A 22,056-nucleotide genomic window follows, 5' to 3' on the forward strand; every position below is an offset into this window, starting at 1 on the left:
CAGAATTCAGACATAGGTATTGCAGCAAAGCAGGATCGAGGTTTGTGCCCTTTTTACAGCATGTGGCAGGAGCCACAGCTGCTGTATTAAACACAAGCAAATAAAACTGGAAGAAAGATTTTGTGCTTGGCAGTTAAGCAGGATCTCTGGCAGCCCAGGCAAGGGGTACTAATGCTCCACACAGCCATTACCTGATGATTTTCTCCTGGGAAGCTGCTGGGATCTTACTGCTCATTTCTATTAGTAGTAAGGGGTGTTTCACAGCAGAAGCTCCTATTCCCAGGCAGGGTGCTGTGGGAGAGGTGGGCCTCCCTGCCTGAAGATAAACGTGGTCAGTGACGCCTGGCATGGGCTGCTCACAGTGAGGGACAGGCTTTATAAAAAAGCAGTGAGGGTGGCACCCAGCTGCTTCCCACTATGAGTCTCTGCTTTTGCCTCATTCTTCATTTTGAGTAATTCTCCTAAAATATTTGTATTGTTTTTGGACGTGATCAGGGCTTACAAATTATTTTTTTACTGTAAAGACAACTGGAGTTTAATTGCATATTTCTAGAAAAAAAACCATAAAGCCACAAATGAAAGTTTCATGTAACTTTTAATTGAAGACAAATAAAAGAACCAAGGGCTCAAACACACTTTAAAAAGACATCTTCTGTTCCCCCATGTCTTCTCTCGAGCAAAATATACAGCATATATATATATATATATAAAACATAACTACATTCAAGTACCAAACAGAATTTACATTTTCCCAAATAGAGAAAATAATGCACAATTCACATACCTTAAACCCACCCATGCATAAAAGAACACTGCCAATAAATCAGCAGTTGGACATAATTAATCAAGCTGCTGTGTATTATTCTGAAGTATCGACATCATCACCGGAACACACAACACTTGGGAGTTTTGGGTTTGTAATCTTTAAGCCTGCTTTAAAGTCCGACTCTGTTCAGAGACTTACTTGTCTAAGATCTGTTCAAATTTCTGGTTAATAAAAGAAAATCCAGCAAACGCCGACTGATCCATGGACTCGATCAGGTTTTTGTCACTGTAGGACAACTTTGGCTTCTCACTCAGAAATTCTCTGTCGAAGTTGTTGTAGTCGCTTGCTGACTTCTGTGTTAAACAGAGAGAGGGAAGGTCGTTTGAGACAAACTGTGTCCATTCTTCCAGAACAAACTGCTTAAATGCAAAAGGCTGGGAAGTTCGTTCTTGGGCTCCCTCCCTCCTTCCCCCCCCACTTTAGAGAAAAACCTCCTCCTCTTTGCCTATTTTAACACCACTGTAAGATGATTATAACTGGGCAATTGCTTATTGATAGTTGAAAACAAATAGCACCAGGTCACTGCGGAGAAGAACCACCTTGTCTTCTCTGGTGACAAAAGCAATGCAGCACGCACTTACATTTAAGCCCAACATTTCTTGCATTAACCAAAATTTTTCAATTCCTGAAAGCATTTTACCGTCTGTACTTGTTCAGAGAAAAAAGCCTTGACTGCCCTAGTGCAGCTGCTTTGTGTCTGGATAAAAGATTTGTGTATGTTTAGTAAAAATTCACGTTACTAAAGACCATGTTTTACACTCTGTGCCTCCAAAGGTTACTGTTTCTAGGATCCTTACGTTGCCAGAGTTCCCATTTCTATGGGAACATGCAACATGAAGCCACCTGTTCTCGAATGGGACAGCTCTCCTCCACGTAAGTACATCTTGAAGAGTCTCCGTTACCTCCAGCTCACTTTACTTGTACCAGTAACAGGGTGGAGGAAAAGTGGTTTGGATTTTTTCAGCCAGGTGAGACGAAGCAGCAGCAGCAGCATCTCACAGTGATACAGACTATGAGTAATGCAGTCTGTTTTAGATGGGTTTTCAGGTAACATTAGGCATGTCCATTACAGAGGGTTTTAAGTGCAGTAGTACAGAGAATGCATCTTTTTTTCCCACTTAGAGACTCTCAGATGAGTTTGAAACAGCACATATCTAATGCTTGTACAGAATGCCTGCAGGCAGTTACCGAGTGAGTAGCCCCACGTTATTGGTCCTTCTCCCATGTGGCATTACAGAAGAGAAAAACATGAGAAACTCTCACCATTGCTAACATGGAGGAGAAGGGATATCGGAACTATGAGCTGATTTTTCTGAAGATTACGTTAGTAAAGCAGCTCCTTGAGAGAGCAGAGGAAGACAGTCCTAATATGAAGATTTCAGGGCAGCCGGAGGAATATAGTGCACCTTTTTATAACTGAACCATCCAAGAACAATGGGGTTTGAGATCTGTAACGATCTCATTTATAAAATGTGAGGAGAAACTTGGAGTAGGATAGTTTGAGCGAGTTAGAGAGATCACCCCTCACCCCTAGGCTCTTTGCCATACTGCTACAGAACAAAGAACCACCCACGTACCACTTTTGGCCGGAAAGGAGGGTCCACTTCCTTCTTCTCTAGCGCTGCCCAGTTGATGGTTTTGAAGAAAGGGTGGTCTCTGATATTCCCAGTGACCCCAAGTCGTCTTGTTGGTTCCCTTTCAAATAGCTGCAAGAGAGGATAACCCTGTAAAGCCTTACGGCTGCTCAAAAGGCAGGTGGCACTGGCAGGGTAACGGGTGTACTGCTAAAAGAGCAAAAGTTGCTAACGGCAAACAGACCATGAGCAATTAAGCTGACCTGGCTTTCCATGTGTAAAAATCATCTGCTTGCTGATAAACAGCTGCTTTTACAAGCCTAGACTGTCCCTCCCTGGGCAAATACAGTACCGTGACCCACCCGTTCACCATCAGTCCTACCTTTTCTAATATATCTTTTGATTCCTTGGTAATCCAGCGTGGGTAGTGAGGGGTGTCCACTCGGATTGACTCAAACAATTCATCTTCATCATCCCCGTGGAAAGGGGATTGTCCAATAAGCATCTCGTACAGCAGGACCCCAAATGACCACCAGTCCACAGAGAACGTGTACCTCGAACCTTGCAGGATCTTGTTCCACAGAAGTGCAGAGGAAGAAGTACAAGTAATTAGTAAAAGGCAGCAATATATACCAAAAAACAGAAGAGGGATTTTAAGAGAGACTCTTTAATAACTAGGAGATTTTTGGGGGGTGGGGGGAAAAGTCCAGCTATTTGACAACTTGTTGTCACTGATGCACATCTGTAGTTTTTATCTTTGCCTGCTGTTTGTGGAAACATGGCCAGCTCAGTGGGGACAGGTCTTTGCTCTCATTCAGAAATCTTCTCCGTTAACTGTATATGGTAAATAACCATATACTTGGAAAACATCTTCCCTAGTTTCTTTATAAGATGAAGAGAGAAGCAAGTAGCAATGAAAAGCAGATTACTACCAAACAGACTTTGACATCATTTATAGCTTTAACAGCTCACTACGCTATTTGGACTACTTTGCAAATCAGATAAAAAATCCAACGATGAACACAGGGAATTTCCCTTGGTGAGATTCCTCTTAGAAGCTGCTTTTGCTTTGAATTTTAGTTGTTTGCAGGGGCACAAGTCTGTTCACCATCTGCAGTGCCCATACATTCATTTTTGCGCGAGCCCCGCATGTACACTAGCTGTAGAGGCAGAAGGGGAAACTAGCTGGTCAAAACCTGAACATTTTAACATTTCAAAAAACATGCTTTTTTTTTAAAACTTGCAGCTATAGAATATTTGCAAGTCTCAAGTACCTTCTATGGGGAACCCAGATTTAATTTTTTTTTCTTCTGTGCTAATTAGACTTCTACATTTCTGAACTATTAGTCTACAAAGGGATGAGTAATCACAACGGCCAAACGTGGGTGTATGAAATCCATCCCTGCAGCACATGGCAGTGCCATACTGACCTCAGGAGCAATGTAGTCTGGGGTCCCGCAGAAAGTGCTTGCCTTGTTATCGCCAACAACGTTTTCTTTGCACATTCCAAAATCAGCTATTTTGATGTGGCCTTCTTTGTCAAGCATCACATTGTCCAGTTTTAGGTCTCTGAAAAAAAGTGTTTTAAAAAAGTTAAGCTTTCAGGACAAGTGAGTCATTTTTGTATTCAGCTGCATGCAGTTTCTTCACCGATAAACACCTACCCTGCCTCATACAAAGAGGCTTTTCAAGAAAATAATCATCCATCATCACAATACTTACATACAAAACAGTACTTTTGTACTTAGAAGGCAGTAGCGAGGCAGGAAGAATTCTCTGTTGTCAGAGTAAAATAAGAGGCTGAGGTGTATATATAGTGTGTGACCTTATAATCCTCAACATTTGCTTTCAGACCCAAAAGCACGCCCAGTGCTTCTGTTGCTTCTGGAAGGAGGCGTGAGTTACTGCCCCAGCAGCTGCCATAGCAGTGCTGCACTGACTCTGCAGATCAAAAGAAGGACTGTTGGGTTCTTAGAGCATTTGGCAGGAGCGTGACTGTTCGAAGCCTGCCCAACTTTTAATACTACCTGTGACTTGTTCCTAGTTACAGCACGAAGGGGTTCACGTGTTGTGGCCACGGTCTGTGAGGTGTCCTATTCATGTCTTTTTTCAGAATAACACTATTCAATCAAGTAAGAGCTTTTTAACAGCAGTTTCCAAAAGCTACATTCTCTCCCTTTGGCTGTGGTGCATTTTTTTTGTCCATCTGGCTGCAAAAGCACATACCAAGGAGGGCAGGCTGAAGAGAAACTGAACAGCCCTTTCTGCTTACCAGGAAAGACTTGAATAGAGCAGATTATAATTTTATATGAGAACAGGGCAGTCTTTTCTCTTTGTTAACTTAAGTAAGTTCCCAATATCAGCTACTTACACTGCTCAGACAGTGAGCTACAGCTCGAACCAAGAGTCCCTGATCTAATGCAACGCACCATAAATCCTTCCATGTCTGGACATCAGCTGCTGTTCACCTGAGTAAATTGAATATATTTGAGATGGGGAAAACTCATGGTAACTCAGGGCACTGCACTTACCTAGCTACAAGAAGTTCTAAAAATCTTTTGTATGGCTGTGCACTTACACACAATGCCTACCTAAAACTGCTTCAGGTCAGGTTCTGTGATTATACTGGTAAACACCCTGTGTGAGATGGGGGGGAAAAAAATGTACCTTTGGTTTTGCTGGTGTCTTGCTAGAAAATGGTACCGTTTCTCTGAAAATATTTCATACTATGAACTCTCCCTCCAAGAATGTTCTAACTTAATGTAGGGCAATTTAACAGCAAGCCTAAAAATGCTGTAGAAAATCTGGGATGGAAGGGGTTTGTGCTGATGACAACATATCCTGGAGTTCAATCCTTTCCTGTATAAAACCCTGCAGGAGGCAGTGGGAATACAGTTGGGCACATTAAGTACCTTCCTGGGCTCTGGCTGTGTTCTCTGAGAGGCAGCCGGGCTTCTAAGAATCATCCTTCACCAAGGAAGATTCCTGTAATGGTCATCCTCTTTCCAAACACACTTATACTAGTCTCTAACATTAGAAAATGGCTTTAAAGGATGGATGCTCCAACAGATGCTTCCTGTTCCTATAAAGGGAGCTGGACGATACCAGACGTTTTGGGGCACGTTTACCTAAGGCCTTGTGTAACTTGCTCTGAAGCATACAGCCATTATTCTTCGTACCTATTTGTCACAGAGGTAAGGGCTACCTGAGCAAGTAGTCACCAAATGATGCTTTGAATCTGAGGGTGGGGTGAAAAGGCTGGAGAAAGGAACTTGAGAGAAAAACTACATTAAAATAAACTTGTAGTGTGGGTATTTACAGTAAGAAGCAGCTGATCAGGATCTGGCCCCTGATGTTTCAACCTGGGGAGGCAGAAGCATCAATATTGTGGTTTCAACGGAAGGCAAAAGCAGACGGCTTTCACCTCGGTGGTTTCTGCAAGGCCAGCAGGAATTGACAGCCTGAAGGACCCTCTCCCTTGCCTCCAAACTAAATAGGCTCATGATGTGAAGGCAGTGTTTAAAAATAACAAACCAACCCACTTTTGTGTAATGTAAGTAGCATTCCATCATTCTGGCTGCCAAGGAAAAGACACACAGATGTAGACTCATCTCAGGCGTGTTAATGCCCTTGGAATTACCTCAGGTCTCTGACAGACAGCTTTTACTTGTTACATCAATCAGCAATTCAAAGATGCATGAAGTGCTAAGACAATTCACAGGTCCCACACTGGAGCTAGCTGGTACTCACCTATAAATAATGCCCTTGCTGTGAAGAAACTGTAGCCCAGATAAAATTTCAGCTCCATAAAACCTGAAAAGACCAAAACATCTTTTAATCTGTCTTGCTCAGTTAAAACATAAGTCAATGCAGCTGGCCAAAAGGGCTGCTGTAAGCATCTCTTCATGGAGTGAGAAGTACTGTACACTTCTTTAAATAGTAGTATACCTGTATTCATATCGGTGGACGCTGTAATCTGCAAGTTAATCCCTTCAGGACATATCTGTAGTATCTAATGCCAAACAGTAGAGGGGACACGACAGCAACTTGCCTTAATGCTTCATTCCCCTTCCATTAGGGAAGGCTGTCCCTTTTCTACTCTTCAATAGTCTTTGTGTGTTTTTAGTGATAGGCACATGCCTTCTGAAAGACGGCTGCTGGGAGCTCAGTACTCACAGGATTGCTTTAGGAGGGACCGGGCACTAATGGCTAAGCTAGAAACAGATCTCACCTATGTCCCTCTGCACCTGCCCAGCTGCAGCACACAGACTGAAAAATACCATTGCTTCAGGGGCATTCTCCTCAAAAAAGGAGGTGATAATCCAGAGGGTATGAAGGAAAATGCTAAAAGAATGCTTCCCCCCTCCAACCCCAAAATGTATTAAAAGGTTGTGGTTTTTTTTTTTTAATTTAACAAATACAAAACTGTTTCTGTATAGCAGAATGAATGTTGACCCAAAAGTTCAGGAATAGGTACAGAGGATGCCAGGAGAGGCTGCTAGATGCACAGATGTTTGCAGGAATGCCAGTAAGGTGGAGGGCCGTGGTCCAGATTTTTTGCTGGGAAGAGTGGGAAGGGAGCTTGCCCTGACCTATAAAGCTGGCTGCTACCCAGCTACTTTTTATGCCAGACCACTTGATCTGATCCCCTCCAGTCAGTGTTCCTTAGCACGGTGTGCAGTAACACAAGTAATTGTCCAGTCTGGTTATATGATAGCACTGGTGCCTACAGGTAGGTCCACTACCCTGCACTGTTATTTTAAGGTCTTTCATGCACCCATTCAATAATACAATTAAAAACCTCATGCTTTTGTGTGAGAGAGGTAGAAACTGACCTAAAACTAAAAAGTTATTATAGATAAAGTAACAATAATGCAATATTTTTGCTTCTTTTAAGTCTTCAGCTCCAATGATCTTTAAGCCATAGGTAACTGACACAATTGCACTTGCTAAACAAAGTGCTTACCCATTTTATTAGTATCTTGTGGAAAGTGCAGGTTATCCTTCTGTACTATCATGTCAACTTAGCAATACTAGTAAATAATATAAGTGTTGTGGTTTTTTTTTTCCCTATGCTGTTTTCCATTTTTTCCATCAAAATACTGTCCCTAAGGGACACTGAAGCTGTACCTTTTGCTTTTCATTGCTGGCTCATGTTGCAGTTTACTTAGCATCTTTAGGTACAAGCATCCCATAAAGTAAAACATCACACTGCTACGTAAATTAAGAAAACCTAACTCCACATATCATCATGAGAGCTTCTTCATTGTATTAAACCAGTGCCTAGAAATACCTTTTCAATCATCAGCCACTGAAACTTGAGTGAAAGACTGCAGGTTAGGTGGTGCTGAACTAGAAGCAGTAAAACCAGAGAGACTAAAATCATTCATGGAGATAGGGACTCAGGGAGTGTGGACTTACGTTGCTCTGTAGAGATCAAAACGCCCCTTGTCTTGTATGTGGAACATCAGATCTCCCCCATTCAGGAACTCCATAACGAAGAACAGATGATCCTGTTTGCAAATAACCAGAGAATGGAAAAATTACGGATGCTGTTGCAACCACACACGAAGTTGTGATGTGCATACTGGGGACCACACAGCCACTTTCCTCCTCTCCTGAAGCATTTCTCTATTTCATGCACCCCTAAAAGTGTATGAGGCTCCTACAGATTTGAGTAACCTAGTCTTGTATTGTAAAGCTAAATAGCTGATCTTGTGTTCTAGACTTCATAAAAATACACATTTAAGTAGACTTACTGACTTCTACCTGGGATAGTTATCTTTTTTCCCTCTCAGTGAGGGGAAAGCTAAGATCAAGGATTTACATTGAGCTGCCTCTTCTTCCCGATTGCACAGATGTTTTTCCGATCTCATCCTGTTCTCATTAACGTATGTGGGGGTCATACTCATATTTACTTTCCACAAGGCCCGTGAACTCTTGCACAGAGCACAAGAAAAGGAAATTCTTGCATCCCTAAGTTACTTTCACTTGACTGGTGGTAACAGCATCCATTAAAAGGCTAAATCTGTTGCGTTGCTGTCGCAATGGGGCTTTTTCTTACCTTTGTCTGAAACGTGCAGTAAAGATGTGTGAGAAATGGGTTTTCCCATGCAAGTGCAAGGACCCGCTTTTCCACCATGGTACATTCCACATCATCATCAATTAGCACCACATCTTTTTTCAGAGCTTTGATAGCAAAGAATTCATTCTTCCCTTTCAGCTCAGCAAGCAGAACCTACCAAAAAATAGAAGATGAGATTACAGCACGTGTGGGAAAGACTGTTGCTGATGGTATCAGTAAGGGAAAGTCAAAGGTGTTTATAGCAGGCGCAATGACAAAAAGCATTTAAATGGGAAAGATGAGCAAGATTTGGGAAGGTGAAGTTGCTGGGCATAGAAATGAGGAGACAGGGCTCAAGGACCACATAACACAGGCACAGCAGCTTCCAGGGCAGCTTTTCTGTCAATGTCTTGTGAGTGTATAAAGAGAAGACACGTAAAGCCTGTTCCTTCATTAGAGCTGTAGTTTCACAGACAACAGCGGACAGAATCTGTGGAGGTCATGCTGCTCTCCCACATCTCCCCTGCCATGGCACTGGAGTGTTAGGAGGCTGTTTCTATACAGAGTGTATGAACATAAATCATCTTTTTGCACTGTGGTGCATAAAGGGCAATTCCTCTGCCTTGATACTAAATAATTTAAAAACTGTTGTGCATTATGAATCACTTTTGAGTTTAGATGAGATTCAGGTGACGGATTTCTAGTGTCTTTGACAAAAATGGCTATGTTCAATTCTGCTAAAAGATTATCTATGCAAGCAACTGTAACAGTAAGACCTTTCTGGTTAATGAAAATAGCCCATCACATTGCAGAGATCAAGCAAGGCAATTACCTTAAGCTCTGTAAGTTTGTTACATACCTTTCCAAAACTTCCTTTCCCTAGTACTTTATGGAAGACAAAGCTGTCTATGTTGAATTTTCTCCTGCTTTCAATTCGCGACGCTGTCTTGGCTGTCCCTCCCTCCCAGAGTTTATCGTACTCGCTGCTATCTGGTAATTGAAACAGGGAGTTTAAAGTTCAACATATGCAGAAATACGTCATGACTCAGATCCCCTGCTAAGAATTAAGTACTGACATGCTGTTCCGATGCATCTGCTGCTGGAATACTGGCAAATCTAAACATAAGGGTCAACTCCTGTAGTTTATAACAAAATTTAAATTACTCGAGCATACTTGATAGTGTTGGATTTGAATTGAATCTGTGATTGTTTCTGATGCTGGGTTTAAGCAATACTTACACATAAAAATCAAAGGCCCTAACTTTCCCCTACAACTAAGATACAGAGCATAATCTGGAGAAAAAGATACAAGGACTGCTTGTAAACAAACTATTTTTCTTCTGTTAACAGAATAGACTAGTCCCTCAGCCTAAGCAGAGGCCATAAAAAGATCTGATTTATGCCCAGTGCTGGCTGAGAAGCACAATCATACAGGTTAAACCTGATTATATCCTAAAATTAATAACTGTACTTTTTTTTGACCTCTACTGCATATATCTTCTGGGTCACTAGCAAGACACTGATGATAATCATGAGATGATACCGTGTATGCCCCATAAGCTGCCCACTATCTGCGATAACCCAGGGAGGAATCACAGTCGCTGCACCCTGACTTAGTATTAAAGCAAACCACCTTTGCAAGAGGTTTTTTTTCCCCACCCTCTGTTCTGGCAAACCAGAACAAGTATGATAAGTAATATCAAAATAATTTTCTTACTGGGCATTTCAATGGAACTAGTTCAATGTATAAATGAATACATAAAATCCTGAACCATTCCAAACCCACCCATTATCTCTTAAGAGCCTGGTGTTTTCCATCTGGTAAAAAGTTACTTCTACTGTTGCATTTATTTTTGCTTACATTATCATAGGTTAGCAGTTATGAACATAAGGCTTATACAATGCTAGAACTCTTTAGCAATAGTAAAAAAAATACAAAACCTTACTCTGAACCAGTAGAGATAGGATTCCAGGTACTACTTAAACTAGTTCAGCTGTTTAATCTCAAGTAGTAGTTTGGCTACTTACATCCTAAAATAGATAGTGCTTGTCATTGGTTCCTAATGGTTTGTGAACAAATCAAGATAATTACCAATGTGCGTGACATGTCAGTTACAGGAGGGGGGGAAGCGTGTCGTACATGCGTGTCTGGTTAGTGAGGCACCCTCCAGTTCCATCGTGGGGAACTGCGCTGCAGTGAGCAAAGCCAGCATTCTGCAGAAAGGTGGGTATGCTCATGGAGTAAAAACTACAGGTATTTGTCAAAAGTTATGTAAGCATTTTGTGTGGCCGGGAGAAGGTAAAAAGAAATATATACATCCATGGTTTTTAACAGTGCTTATTAAAAATAATTGTCTAACATAAGGCAAGAATGAATAACTACTTAAATTGTCAGTTTGTGTAGTCTGGTAGGTAAATGGCTAAATTAAAACATTGTAGCTTTTCTCACCTGTTGTATCTGCTCCTGGAGCTCTAGGTTTCTTATCAAAATCTTGATAAATACCAACACTTTCTACAGATCCAGAATCGGACCTTCGTGTAGATTTCTGAGGAGGAGGTGAACATTTGAAATTATATTTGCACTATTACTTTAGAAACACTTATAACAATAGCTGTTAAATGTAATATGATGGCAGTATAAACTTTTCTTTTTAATTATTAACTCCTAGAACCTATCTTTTCTCAAGAAGTCTGGTTGATAGACTATTTAGCCACATTCTTTACAGCTTCAGACCAGCCAATTGCTTTAGTTCCTTCACTGCAAGAAAATAAGTAACTGAAATTCCTGAATAGTCTCTGCTGTATTGTTTGTTGCAAAATTATTAAAGGTATAATGGCCTGATTCCACAGTGGGAAGAATTTAAACTGCGGGAAAATGTCCCCTTGGATCTATGTTCATTTGAAAGAGGAGATGGGAATCACTGTCCTACTGGACACGCTGAAATCATATCTGTGTATGACATCTGTCTTTAGCACATGGAAACAAATTTTATGTATGGAAGATCCCTGAGATCAAACTTCATAATGAGAAGATCACACTTTTCTGTGTCGCGAAAGAGCTGGCGCAACAGCTCTCATTATTTTCAAAGTAAATATTCTGTGAAAGTTTAGGAACACTCAGCTCAGAGGAAACACTGTTGGCTTTTGTGACATATTTTTCTGCTCTATTTCAGAGCTTGTGTCTGAATCTTTATTTGCAAGTCAGAAGTCGGCCACAAGAGACAGCCATGCTACAGCAGGAGGTAAACAATGTAAACTACGGGGCCAGTGTTAATTCCAGAGGAGTATTCTGTGTGTATGTATGATATTAATAAAAATTGAGACTATCTGGCATATTTCTCCTTATTTATTTAACTTTAGCATTCAAGTGGAATTCAAAAGTTGAAGCATGGAAAAACAGACTTCAGTGTTATGATACCACTGTTTAAACAATTAAACAGAAAGGGAGAGAATAACCTTGGCACCACCAAAAACCAAAGCTGGATTTCAGGAAACCACACATCTATTTAAAAATTCTTTGTTAGGTGGGATTTCCTTCTCCCAGTTTCAACTTTAGGCTACTGACATCTTTGTTAGTCTCTTTATGGGTCAAATTAAAAGGAGAAAGCTGTTTGCATTTCCTCCGTTCCAAACTCAGTCCCCCCATAAAAGTGATATGGAAAAGATGAAGTAAAACCCCCAAAATGCTCTGAAAACAACTAATTACCTGACAAATAGCAATAAAGCATACCTGGCTAACTTGATTTAAAGCTTCAGCTAGCAACTTCTGGTTTATTCCACATAAGTTTGCCACCTTCTTCTGGCATTTATGATGCACATTCATCCCACACTCTAAAAGAAACGCAAGGACGGTTACACAAGCAGCAGGACAATACCGTCCGACATCACAACAAAAAAGGGCTGTTTCTTTGTGCAGTTCAGAAACCTTCTTATAAGACCAGACTGGACATGGATCTATCATTGTTAATAAAACCGCGATTTTAATCTTTAACTCAATGAAGGTTATAAAAATTGTTCAAAAGGAGAAAACTCCAATCATCATCACTTTCTTCTTAAAATCTGTTACAATAAAGATCATCTTGCCTTTCTGTGGGAGAATTACAAAAATGGTATTTACAATAAACACTCACTACACTTTTAGGTGCTACCTTGAGTCAGACTCAGCAAATTTCAGCTATTCCCAAAGTAGTAATTTTGATTACACTCAAGATCACACCTCCGAAGCATGTTTTCTGATGGCCTTAGAAGCTCACCTTGACTGAGCTGTCATGTGAACCAAGTGCCTATTTGTCACTCTCTAGTTCAAAAGCTTTTTCAGCCACGCAGGGATGAGATGAATCCTATTCTATATAACACACATACAAATGCACAGTGTGTAGCAATAGCTAATCTCTCGTGGGGAGTGGAGGGGGAGAGACTACACTGGAAAAGCATGGAGAGGTCCCAGCTGTCCTCCCCTCTTCCTCCGTACCTTCACATTTGAGTCCTTGTTTGACGAGCCCCCAGAGCAGGCTGCCGCAGTGGTCACAGAAGGTAGGGCTCATGTAGTTGTAAACTTTGAAGCGATGAGGCATGTCAATGTTGAAACGTTCCTTCTGAAACTGAGCACAAGGAGAGGGGTGAGGCACTTTACCCAAAACAGGACCAGCTTCTTACAGGCTTGGATATTACAAAGCTACAACAATTTTGTCTTGAATACACCAGTCTTAACATCCCTCATCTAGCAGGGAAAGAATCTGCCCATCAAATACTACCCACCCCCTTGCAGGGCTTTTAACTACTTTTCTCGCTTTAAAGTTTCATCCACTACATGTTACATACAATCTTCAAGAGAAGACAGTCCCTTGGGCTGTACAGCCAAGCACCTCCCAAATGGACTTGGCCGTTTCTATACAAGGTTTTGTTAGTTTAGGAGTGTTCAATCACATAATTACACTCTAAATATATTGTTCCAGCTCTTACCATTGTGTCTCTGCTGTTGGCTGCAGTACCAGTACACCTCCCAATGATTTTATCAATACATTTCTTATGAATAGCAGCATTGCATTCTTCAAGACATGCACAAGAAAAAAAAAGGATTCCTTCAGATAATAAATACATGGGATAAGGTGTTCACATTTCATAGCGTAACGTGAAACATACGCTCCTTTCCAGCATACTATATACACCAAAACCTTTCTTTTCTATCAATCAAGATGATGAACTTTTTAAAGCAGCTTCCTGCCCATTTTCTTTTTACATGACCTCTATTCCTAAACCAAATCTGCCTCTATTAGGCAATGCCACCAGCATTTGATAACAGAAGGACAGTATTATGCTTTTGAGTTTTACCCTTTGGCATCTCCCCTACTGTTTCGAGTAATGCAGAGATCTATGCTAACTCAAAAGTGCTTTTCAATTCAGCTGTAAAACCTATCAATAATTGTAATTCATTTTAGAAAAGGTTTCATAAAAACTGCTCTCAAAAATGAGTGCAACTTTTCAACTGCATTACACACTTATGAGAAGAATAGCTAAGTCTAAATCTTGATACTAAAAACTCAGGTAGGAATCATAATTAGATTATCGTGCAAAACTGATGGTTACTATCTACTGCTACCTATAGTGACGATGCACTGTGCTAGGCATATTTTCAGAAGATTTTTCAACAGTAACTATTAAATCTACAGGTTAATGTGCGGAGTAGTAGAAGAAGTAAAATTAACTTACGCCTACATTTGTATCCCTGCTTGTTGAGTCCCCTGAAAAACAAATGATAAAGAAGGAAATCATAAAAGTATATATTTGCTGGAATAAAAGGTGGTGTTTTTTTTTTATTTTTACCATGTCAACCAATCAATCCTTTGCCTATGGGAATATTTGTTCCAATTAAAAAACTGGTCTAACTTCTGCTATTTAGAATCTTCTCTTAGGAAGGCAAGGTTTAGAAGATAAGGTAGTATGTTTCGATAGACCAGCAAATTAGGAGGGAAACCCAGAAAAGACAACGTTTCAATCACATGGGAAATCCTCCTGATCTGACTTACTATGAAAATGGCCTTACTATGAAAGGGATGCAGCTTCTTGCTCTCGATGGGTCTTTACTCTGCTATCAGCCACTTCACATCTCAAAGTTTGAGCATTATTTTCTCAACTCCACCCATCTCTCTCTCTTGTGAAAGAGCCGCTGTTGATCACAGGCCAGATCTCACTTGATGCTGATCAATTTTGCCGATTATTTCAGCAGCAAAAACATTCAAGTTCTCTTTTTTAATGTGAAAGAGACAACTATAGTTCTTAGGTATAACAATGTTCTTAGTAAATACATTATTACCATTTCCCAACACATGAATTTACATGTCACGTTTTGTCTTAATATACCTGAAGTGAATTTTGCAATTATTTAGCCTTTGCGGATGGGGGAAGCTTAGCGTTTCCTTCTTACCATACAAAGTCTTTGCAGACAGAGCAAAATGTAGGTTGTCCAAAGAAGGTAGCAATAAATTCATGATTTTTGATGTAGTGGATTTTGGCTTGCTTAATAGCTCCTCTCCTGTTCATAGTTACTGTCCCCTCTTCTTCCCTCATTGACTGTCTGCAATCTAAGGGGGAGACAAGATGACATACTTTTAATACTTTAAGGTATTACAAAGATTAATGTTTGCTTCTCTAAAACATTGTTTGTTTTTCGGTTTCAGACTTGTGTTTCTATTTAATTTACACCTGCATTCTGCAGACTTTCAGTCCAACAAGGGTGGAAGACATGCACACACTGCTTCCTAAGGTCTCTCCATGTCCTTGTTTGCAAACGCTTCCCTCTCCTGCTCATTCAGAAGAAGCCTTCAGCAAATGAGCTGGGAGGAATGGAATACAGTCTGGCTAGAGAAATGACAACCACAGTTGTTTCTTGAAAAAATGTAAGCTCCCATACATTATGTGATTTATCTGCAAGAGAAATAAATGTTTTACTGGAAGCAGGAGGGTCTTCTCCTTCAGCAGAAGCCTTTTCATGCTGCTGCTGCTGCTTTGCGTGCCCTCCTGAACCAGGACTACTGCAGAAATGCAGGCGACCACCAGACCATACTACTGCAAGGTGAGTTTCTCCCAGCCTCCAGAATCATTAAGCAGTGAGAACAAATGAGATTGTTTCAATTACACATTTCCATTATGCTATCTCCTAACAACTCGATGCCACATCTGTCAACACGTCCCAGTCTCACTCTTTTCCTTCCCCTCCTAGCCCCCATGGGGTTACAGTATATAGTACTATATAATGCTATAGCAATGATGGTACATACTATGTACATACTGTAGCATCTAATACTATATACATAGTAATTACAAGAAATAAAACAAGAAAAAAATTCTCAGGCTCTGAGTCCAACTGGCTCACACAGGTCCTTCATTACAGGTTATAGTTATTTCCACTCATTTCCAAGGCAGCTTCCGAGTTTCTCTTAGAAAAAATGAGTATTTCGTATCTCAATCTGTCAGCCACAACTCAGACTATATACTCTTACTTATACATTTTGAAAATAATAGGAGGAGTTTGTAACAGAGGTAACCCCATGAAGGTGTATCAAGAGAGACTGGGTAACTGGTAATTTAACCCTAGGACACGTTTCTTGTCAGTAGAAGAGCTGTTGAGGGACAATCCCATCCAGCAGGAAAAGTCAAAGGCTTGAATCTGCAATGGGGAGCTGATCAATTGCTAACTGCATCAGCTCCGGCCAGCAGCTTGTGGGTCCCAATCTGGAAGAAATGTGGACATGGTTTAGGGTAACAGGAGATGCCATTTGCAGAGTGGGGGTTTCCACAACAATGGAGCAAGGAAAAAGCCAGAAGAGCATTCTTCCCATTCTGCCAATACAATCGCTTTTTATTTGCTCCATTGCATTGCTGCCTTTTATTAATATCAGTGGGAGCTTTGCTTTTCATACCGATAAGAGATTTGTTTCCTTTGCCAAGTCACCCTAATGGCAATGCCTGAGCTTACTGCAAAGTTACCCAGGAGCCCTGTTTTTCTTGTTGCTAGCTGCCCTCGGTTTTTGTCATTGTATTAGCTGGCTGCCACCACTGCTGTTCCAACAGACAGCTGAAGCTGGAATACAATCTATCATTTGATACCATTTTGAGTGTCCTGAACTAATTTATCAGTCACAGCCAACAGCAACTAGACTGCAGCAGCATGTAGGGATTGGACTAGATGATCTTTTGAGGTCCCTTCCAATCCCTAACATTCTGTGATTCTGTGATATGTACTGTCTTAGAAAAGAAAGGACAACGTCAGCTCAGAGATTAAGGAAAGACTAAGCATAGTAATGAAAAGAAAGATCAAAAAAGGTCCCCGGGTTTTGCCACTAGTTATTAATGCCCTTTTCTGAGAAACTGGCCATCTGGTTCAGAGAAAACCCCCCCCTGCCCCTCCCCCAAAAAAGCTCACAACATGCACTGTGACACCCTGGCACTACGTAGGCCACTGAGCTACCTCTTCACCTCCAGAACAGGATTCATTTCTGCTGCTCAAACAGGCTACTGAGTTCACCCAACAAAAACTCCCATCAGCTGCTGCACTCCAGCTCGTGAAGTCTGCAAACACTGCTATCTCTTTGTTTAACCCTGCTGAGCAAATACACAGACCTCACCCACTGCTCCTCAAATGCTTCAGGGAAACTGCACGCTGAAATGTGTGTGCAAGGAAAACAACATTGTTGAGAGTCAGTAATACTTCATATTGTTTGCTGCATGAAAAGGTTGTCTTCATAAGGGTGATTTAATCAGTAACAGCAACAAAGCAGAGAAAGGCGTGTTGCTTTATAGCATGTATTCTGAGGAGATAACCTGTGATGGAGCAGATTAAGGGACAAAAGCCTCCCTAAAGTCTGTAACACGAGCAAACCAAGTGTTGAGCAAGGAACTAACAGGATTCCCCAGGTGAACAGGACACGGCTTCTCCTCATGCTGAAATACTTGCAGCAATTCAGTATTGCTGACTGCATGCAAAATTCTGTGACAAAACTTGATGAGAATATGGGGAACTGTGGTGTTTCCTCCCTGTCTGGAACGCTGATATTGAACTTAATAGAAATACGTGAGACTGGCATCTATTTTTTTGAGAGGGTAACTAATAAACTAATCACTTAGTTTGTACAAAGAAAAGAAAAAGAAAAAAAGAGGAAAACCCCACTTTCCTTAAACATACTTTTAACTGTGAAGAATCCTCAAGCACAGCAAAACTTCAAAATCTGCATGTGAGAATGCAGTCTTCACAACCAGCTGCCTTACTAAATATCTTTGCCAAAACCAACCAATATATCAAAGTATAGCTAACAACATTTTGTATGCTTCAGAAGAAGCTGAGAGGTTTAGACAGCAGCTGTAAGTCATGTGCAGCTGACGCTGAGATGGCTCTGAAATGGTAGTGTAGTTCCTTTCAATTTATGGGCCTAACAAGTTATCTTTAATGTGTAAATCACCTTTAATGTCTATTGCTCCAGAAGTTTTAAGAAGTTTTTTAAGAAGTTCAGCCAACCCTGGGGAGTAAAGGCTTTATTTCAAAGATGCAGAGAGAATTAACAATTGCGAGGAAGTAAACTTCCCAACGACTGTATGGATGCAGGGTGGAGATGGAGGGGACGAAGAAGAAACACAAAGGGAAAGCCTTTGCCTCCCCCTCCAAGCAAGCCAGGATTTCCACAGATGAAACGCTTGTCCTGGGCCAGCACATGGTCAGAAACAGTCGTGTACAAACCACCTGAATCAGCAACTAGAATCGAGGTGACCTCTGCAGCCTGGACCTGAAATTAATTATTTCGGACCCAGCACACACCATTAAACATAATCTATTTCCTCTATTGAGAGCTGTGGTTAATATTTGTCACTGACACATTGTTTATGTATTTCAAGGTCCCTTCTCAAAACTTGCAGCTGATCTGACAAAAGCACCCAGAACTCCTCCATGCCGTATATTCATTAAGAAACCATTAAGCAGGCCTGGAAATTGACAGTGCAGTTCTCCAGAAGTGCTGTAAACATCCCACTGTAGGGACTGTTTAATTGCAGCGCCAGTCTTTCTGAATATTTCACAGTCCTTACAGGCACTAACACAACATGCAACCCACAGTCTGGAAAACATTTGCTAAAACAATATTGCTAGGGCTCTGCTGAACTGTAATAAACCTCAAGGCGAGATGTCAAATTGTCTCACTTGAACCTCAACAGTTCAAGGACAAAAGAAAACAACCTCCAGAATAACCCTAGTAGATCTTTTAACAGAAAGAATAGAAAAATATTTACCATCTTCAGAGTTCATTTTTCATTTTAACGTGCTCATTTCGTGGTTCTGTTTGTGAACAGAGGAAAGATAACAGTGCTACTGTCAAACTGAGAACCGGGGCGTCACTCCAAACAGGGACAGGCAAAACATCTTCTGAGCTAACTGGCTGCTCAAGTTAAGGTTTGCCTGAAACTTTATAATAAATTACAAAACCTGCTAACATTTCTGTTCAGTGTCCCCTTCTGCTGTTCTACTGCCTTGCACTTAGCTTTGTTTGCAAGTTAAGTGTGCCTTCAGGTCAAGAAAAATATTAATCTCACAGAGCAATCATTACAAAGGAAAGCTTGTTCCTCACAAAGGAGACTTTCCCGGTATGAACTGTCTCAGAGGAAAGCTGCTCCTTAACCCAGCCCTGGAGAGGATTGCTTTACAGATCATCTGTACAAAACAAAACACACCAAAGGAAACCCACCCACAAACATTTACAGACATACAAGTTTCCCAAAAGTCTACATTTCTGTGACGTGAACTTGCTGTGCTAAACCATTTTGGGTTTTGTGATCATCACAACATTTCATTTACAGGCTGACTATTAATATTGCTATGTATCTTTCTTTTTTTGAACCATCTCCACCATTCTCAGTACCTGTGGATTTTACACTGCTGACATTTAAGCAGCAATACCAATAATTTGCTATTGTACAAGTCAATACTATTTGCTCTCAAAGCTGGCACATAATCTCACATTACCTATCTTGGCCCCAAGCAGTTATATTACAAGCTTTAGCACGAGTGGTCAAAACCAGTGTTAGAAACTCTTGGTGGCACCTTTATAAAACGGTATGTCTAGCACACGTAATAGCGTATGCATTTCAACTGTAAGAAGAACTCCAAGTATGTCATGCTCTGTTCTGCGCAGGGACTGGAACACCCACAGGACACAGACTTCTTGTCTGCTCCTCTAAATAAATGAATGAGTCCTGCCTCAGCCCCTGAGCCAGCACCTACTGCTGCTCTGACTGACACTTAGAGCGTTGAGGTGGACTGCTCTGCAGCTACTTTCGCATGTCTCTACTGAACTAGTCTTTCATAAGCATTAACGAAGTCAATGGTCTTTTAGAAAAGTGCTGAAACAAAACACCAGAGTGTAACAAGTCCTGCCTTTCAATCCAGGAGAAAAAAAACCCCACGTCCACACTACAGTCGCTGCAGCGCTCACACCATCTGCAGAGCTGCTGTGCTAACACACTGTGCTCAGCTGTACAGAGTACTTTTTAAAAAAAATTTCAGTGCGTGTTCTGGTTAACACTTTGCACAGATACCTGATACCTCGTTTGTTGTGGTAAAACAGGGAGCAAGCTGGAAAATGGTTTTTTTCTTTTTTTAAATTACAAAGGCACAGTAAAACCAACCGTTAAAAATGTAGCATCTAAGTCAAATTTCTTCTGAACATATAAACTATATCACGTTTTCTCTGCTCTACGCAACGTTAGCTACCTCACCAACTAAATACACTCCCAACTTTGTGTTTACAAAATTAAGAAAATAAAACATTTGCAGACGTAGTAAAGAAAATTAAGCCAGAAAATGTTTTTATTATATTGATACAAGCATACTTCTAGATGCAGATTAAAGCAGATGCAAGGTGCCACTGAATAACTACATCTGCCAAATTTCTAGAAATAGTATTTTCTCAGTTAAATGATTAAATCATACCAACTTCCCCATTTACAAGTGTAAGACCCAGTTCTGGCTTTTCAGGCCTCATAATTATTATTTACTAATAATGTGACAATCCTTTCCCAACACACTTCATGCATAGAGAAACTTGCTTCAAATCTTAATTTAGACCCATACAATATGCAGTTTGTGATAGCAATTTACCCTATTATTTTTCACAGATGCCTCAGAAGAATCCTAACGTCTTGTGCTTCCCCAACATTAATCTCAACACACAGAGAAAAACATATTCAAAATAATACACAGCTCTCTGGTTCATGTTCCTCTCCCAAAAGTCAGATACTTGAGATTTCAAAAGGTCACATACAAATTACTCACCTTCTGATACATCTAATAGCGCAGGGGGGTTGGAACTAGATGATCTTTAAGGTCCCTTCCAACTCCAACCATTCTATGATTCTATGATTTTAAGGAAAGAATTCACTAGCCCTTTCTCCAGGCAGCTGAAGCCAGCAAAACAGCAATTCAGAATTCAAAAACAAGACACAAACATACTTCCAAAGCCTCCAAAGCTGCTAACACCACACAAGACACTCAGCAGCACACCAAGCCACCTCTGTGATCCTTGGTTTTCTTACTCGATAAGGTCACTCACTACATTTGAATAAACAAAGATCAAGCAAAGCATTGAACGTATTGCAACTCCCACCTATTAAAACTAAAGCTGCTTTACAGAATTATAACCTACTTTCAATACTACAAGAGAAGGAGGAGCAGAAAGAAAACAATATTCTGAAATGAAAATGGGGGTCAACACCCTGTTCTCATTTTTAACACAGCAGAAGAAAACTTTTAATTTCCAGCACAAGCTTATTTTCAAATCACGGGACAGAAGACAAAAAAGTTCTTTGACAGCTCTAAGTCAGGGCTTTGCAGCCCCTGTTTTACAGGGTCTAGAAAGAAAAACACCTCTAAGACTGGGAAGACTTTTCATATATAGCCCTAAATTAACTGCCCAGTCCCCAATCTGCAAAAAGAATATACAAATGAAATGTCTCAGTGTAGCCTCATGAGCAAATTTTAATACCAGTTTATTCCATGAAAATTTTTCTTTAATAGTAAATCTGATAATGGAGCAGTAACACGCTTATTTCTTAATCCTGCTGCCTACCACTGAAGCAGAGAAAAGCAGTTTTCTCTAAAGATAGCAGACTGTTTGCTACTTAGAAGGAAGGATTGAAAACCAGCAGCTTTAGTTTGCAAAACAAACCAAAGAAAGAATTAGTCACTTTTGCAAAGTGCTTGGAGATTTTCAAACAAAAAGCAGCACCTATAACTCATAGATACTAATGGTAACAATACCGTTAAATAAACTAGGGAACAACTGAAATACCAGTTTCAGAACAAGCCTTTGTTAGTATTTTAGAAACACGGATACCATAGTTCTGTATGGAAAGGTGCGTCAGAGAGAAAACAAAATGGGATGTGCACAGGAAGGAATGTGAAGTGTCTCTGCGCTTTCAACTACTAACTAAGGGTTTTAGCAATGTGAAGAATGGAATTTAATACAAAAATCCTTGTAACGCACTAACAAACTTCTCTGCTCTAACACTAGTAACTGCTATTTTAACCTGAGAAAACATTTATAGCAGTGCAA

General features: G+C 40.6%; 1 protein-coding gene across 2 annotated transcripts in view; it reads right to left on the minus strand.

The window, feature by feature from the left end:
- Positions 1–576: 576 nt before the first annotated feature.
- Positions 577–22,056, minus strand: part of PRKCD (protein kinase C delta) — a 69,051-nt gene continuing 47,571 nt past the window's right edge. For both annotated transcript variants that reach the window (XM_068408575.1, XM_068408574.1), the window contains 14 exons: positions 14,889–15,045; positions 14,174–14,205; positions 13,427–13,512; positions 12,936–13,065; positions 12,195–12,295; positions 10,914–11,010; positions 9,324–9,454; positions 8,465–8,638; positions 7,822–7,913; positions 6,151–6,213; positions 3,831–3,969; positions 2,783–2,971; positions 2,404–2,532; positions 577–1,119 (listed from right to left, as the gene is read on the minus strand). In XM_068408575.1, the coding sequence (XP_068264676.1) occupies positions 961–1,119; positions 2,404–2,532; positions 2,783–2,971; positions 3,831–3,969; positions 6,151–6,213; positions 7,822–7,913; positions 8,465–8,638; positions 9,324–9,454; positions 10,914–11,010; positions 12,195–12,295; positions 12,936–13,065; positions 13,427–13,512; positions 14,174–14,205; positions 14,889–15,045 (1,679 nt within the window). In that variant the 3' untranslated portion in view covers positions 577–960. The remainder of the gene's footprint in view (positions 1,120–2,403; positions 2,533–2,782; positions 2,972–3,830; positions 3,970–6,150; positions 6,214–7,821; positions 7,914–8,464; positions 8,639–9,323; positions 9,455–10,913; positions 11,011–12,194; positions 12,296–12,935; positions 13,066–13,426; positions 13,513–14,173; positions 14,206–14,888; positions 15,046–22,056) is intronic.

The sequence above is a fragment of the Nyctibius grandis genome, chromosome 10, assembly GCF_013368605.1.
Source record: "Nyctibius grandis isolate bNycGra1 chromosome 10, bNycGra1.pri, whole genome shotgun sequence".
Taxonomy (NCBI): Eukaryota; Metazoa; Chordata; class Aves; order Nyctibiiformes; family Nyctibiidae; genus Nyctibius; species Nyctibius grandis.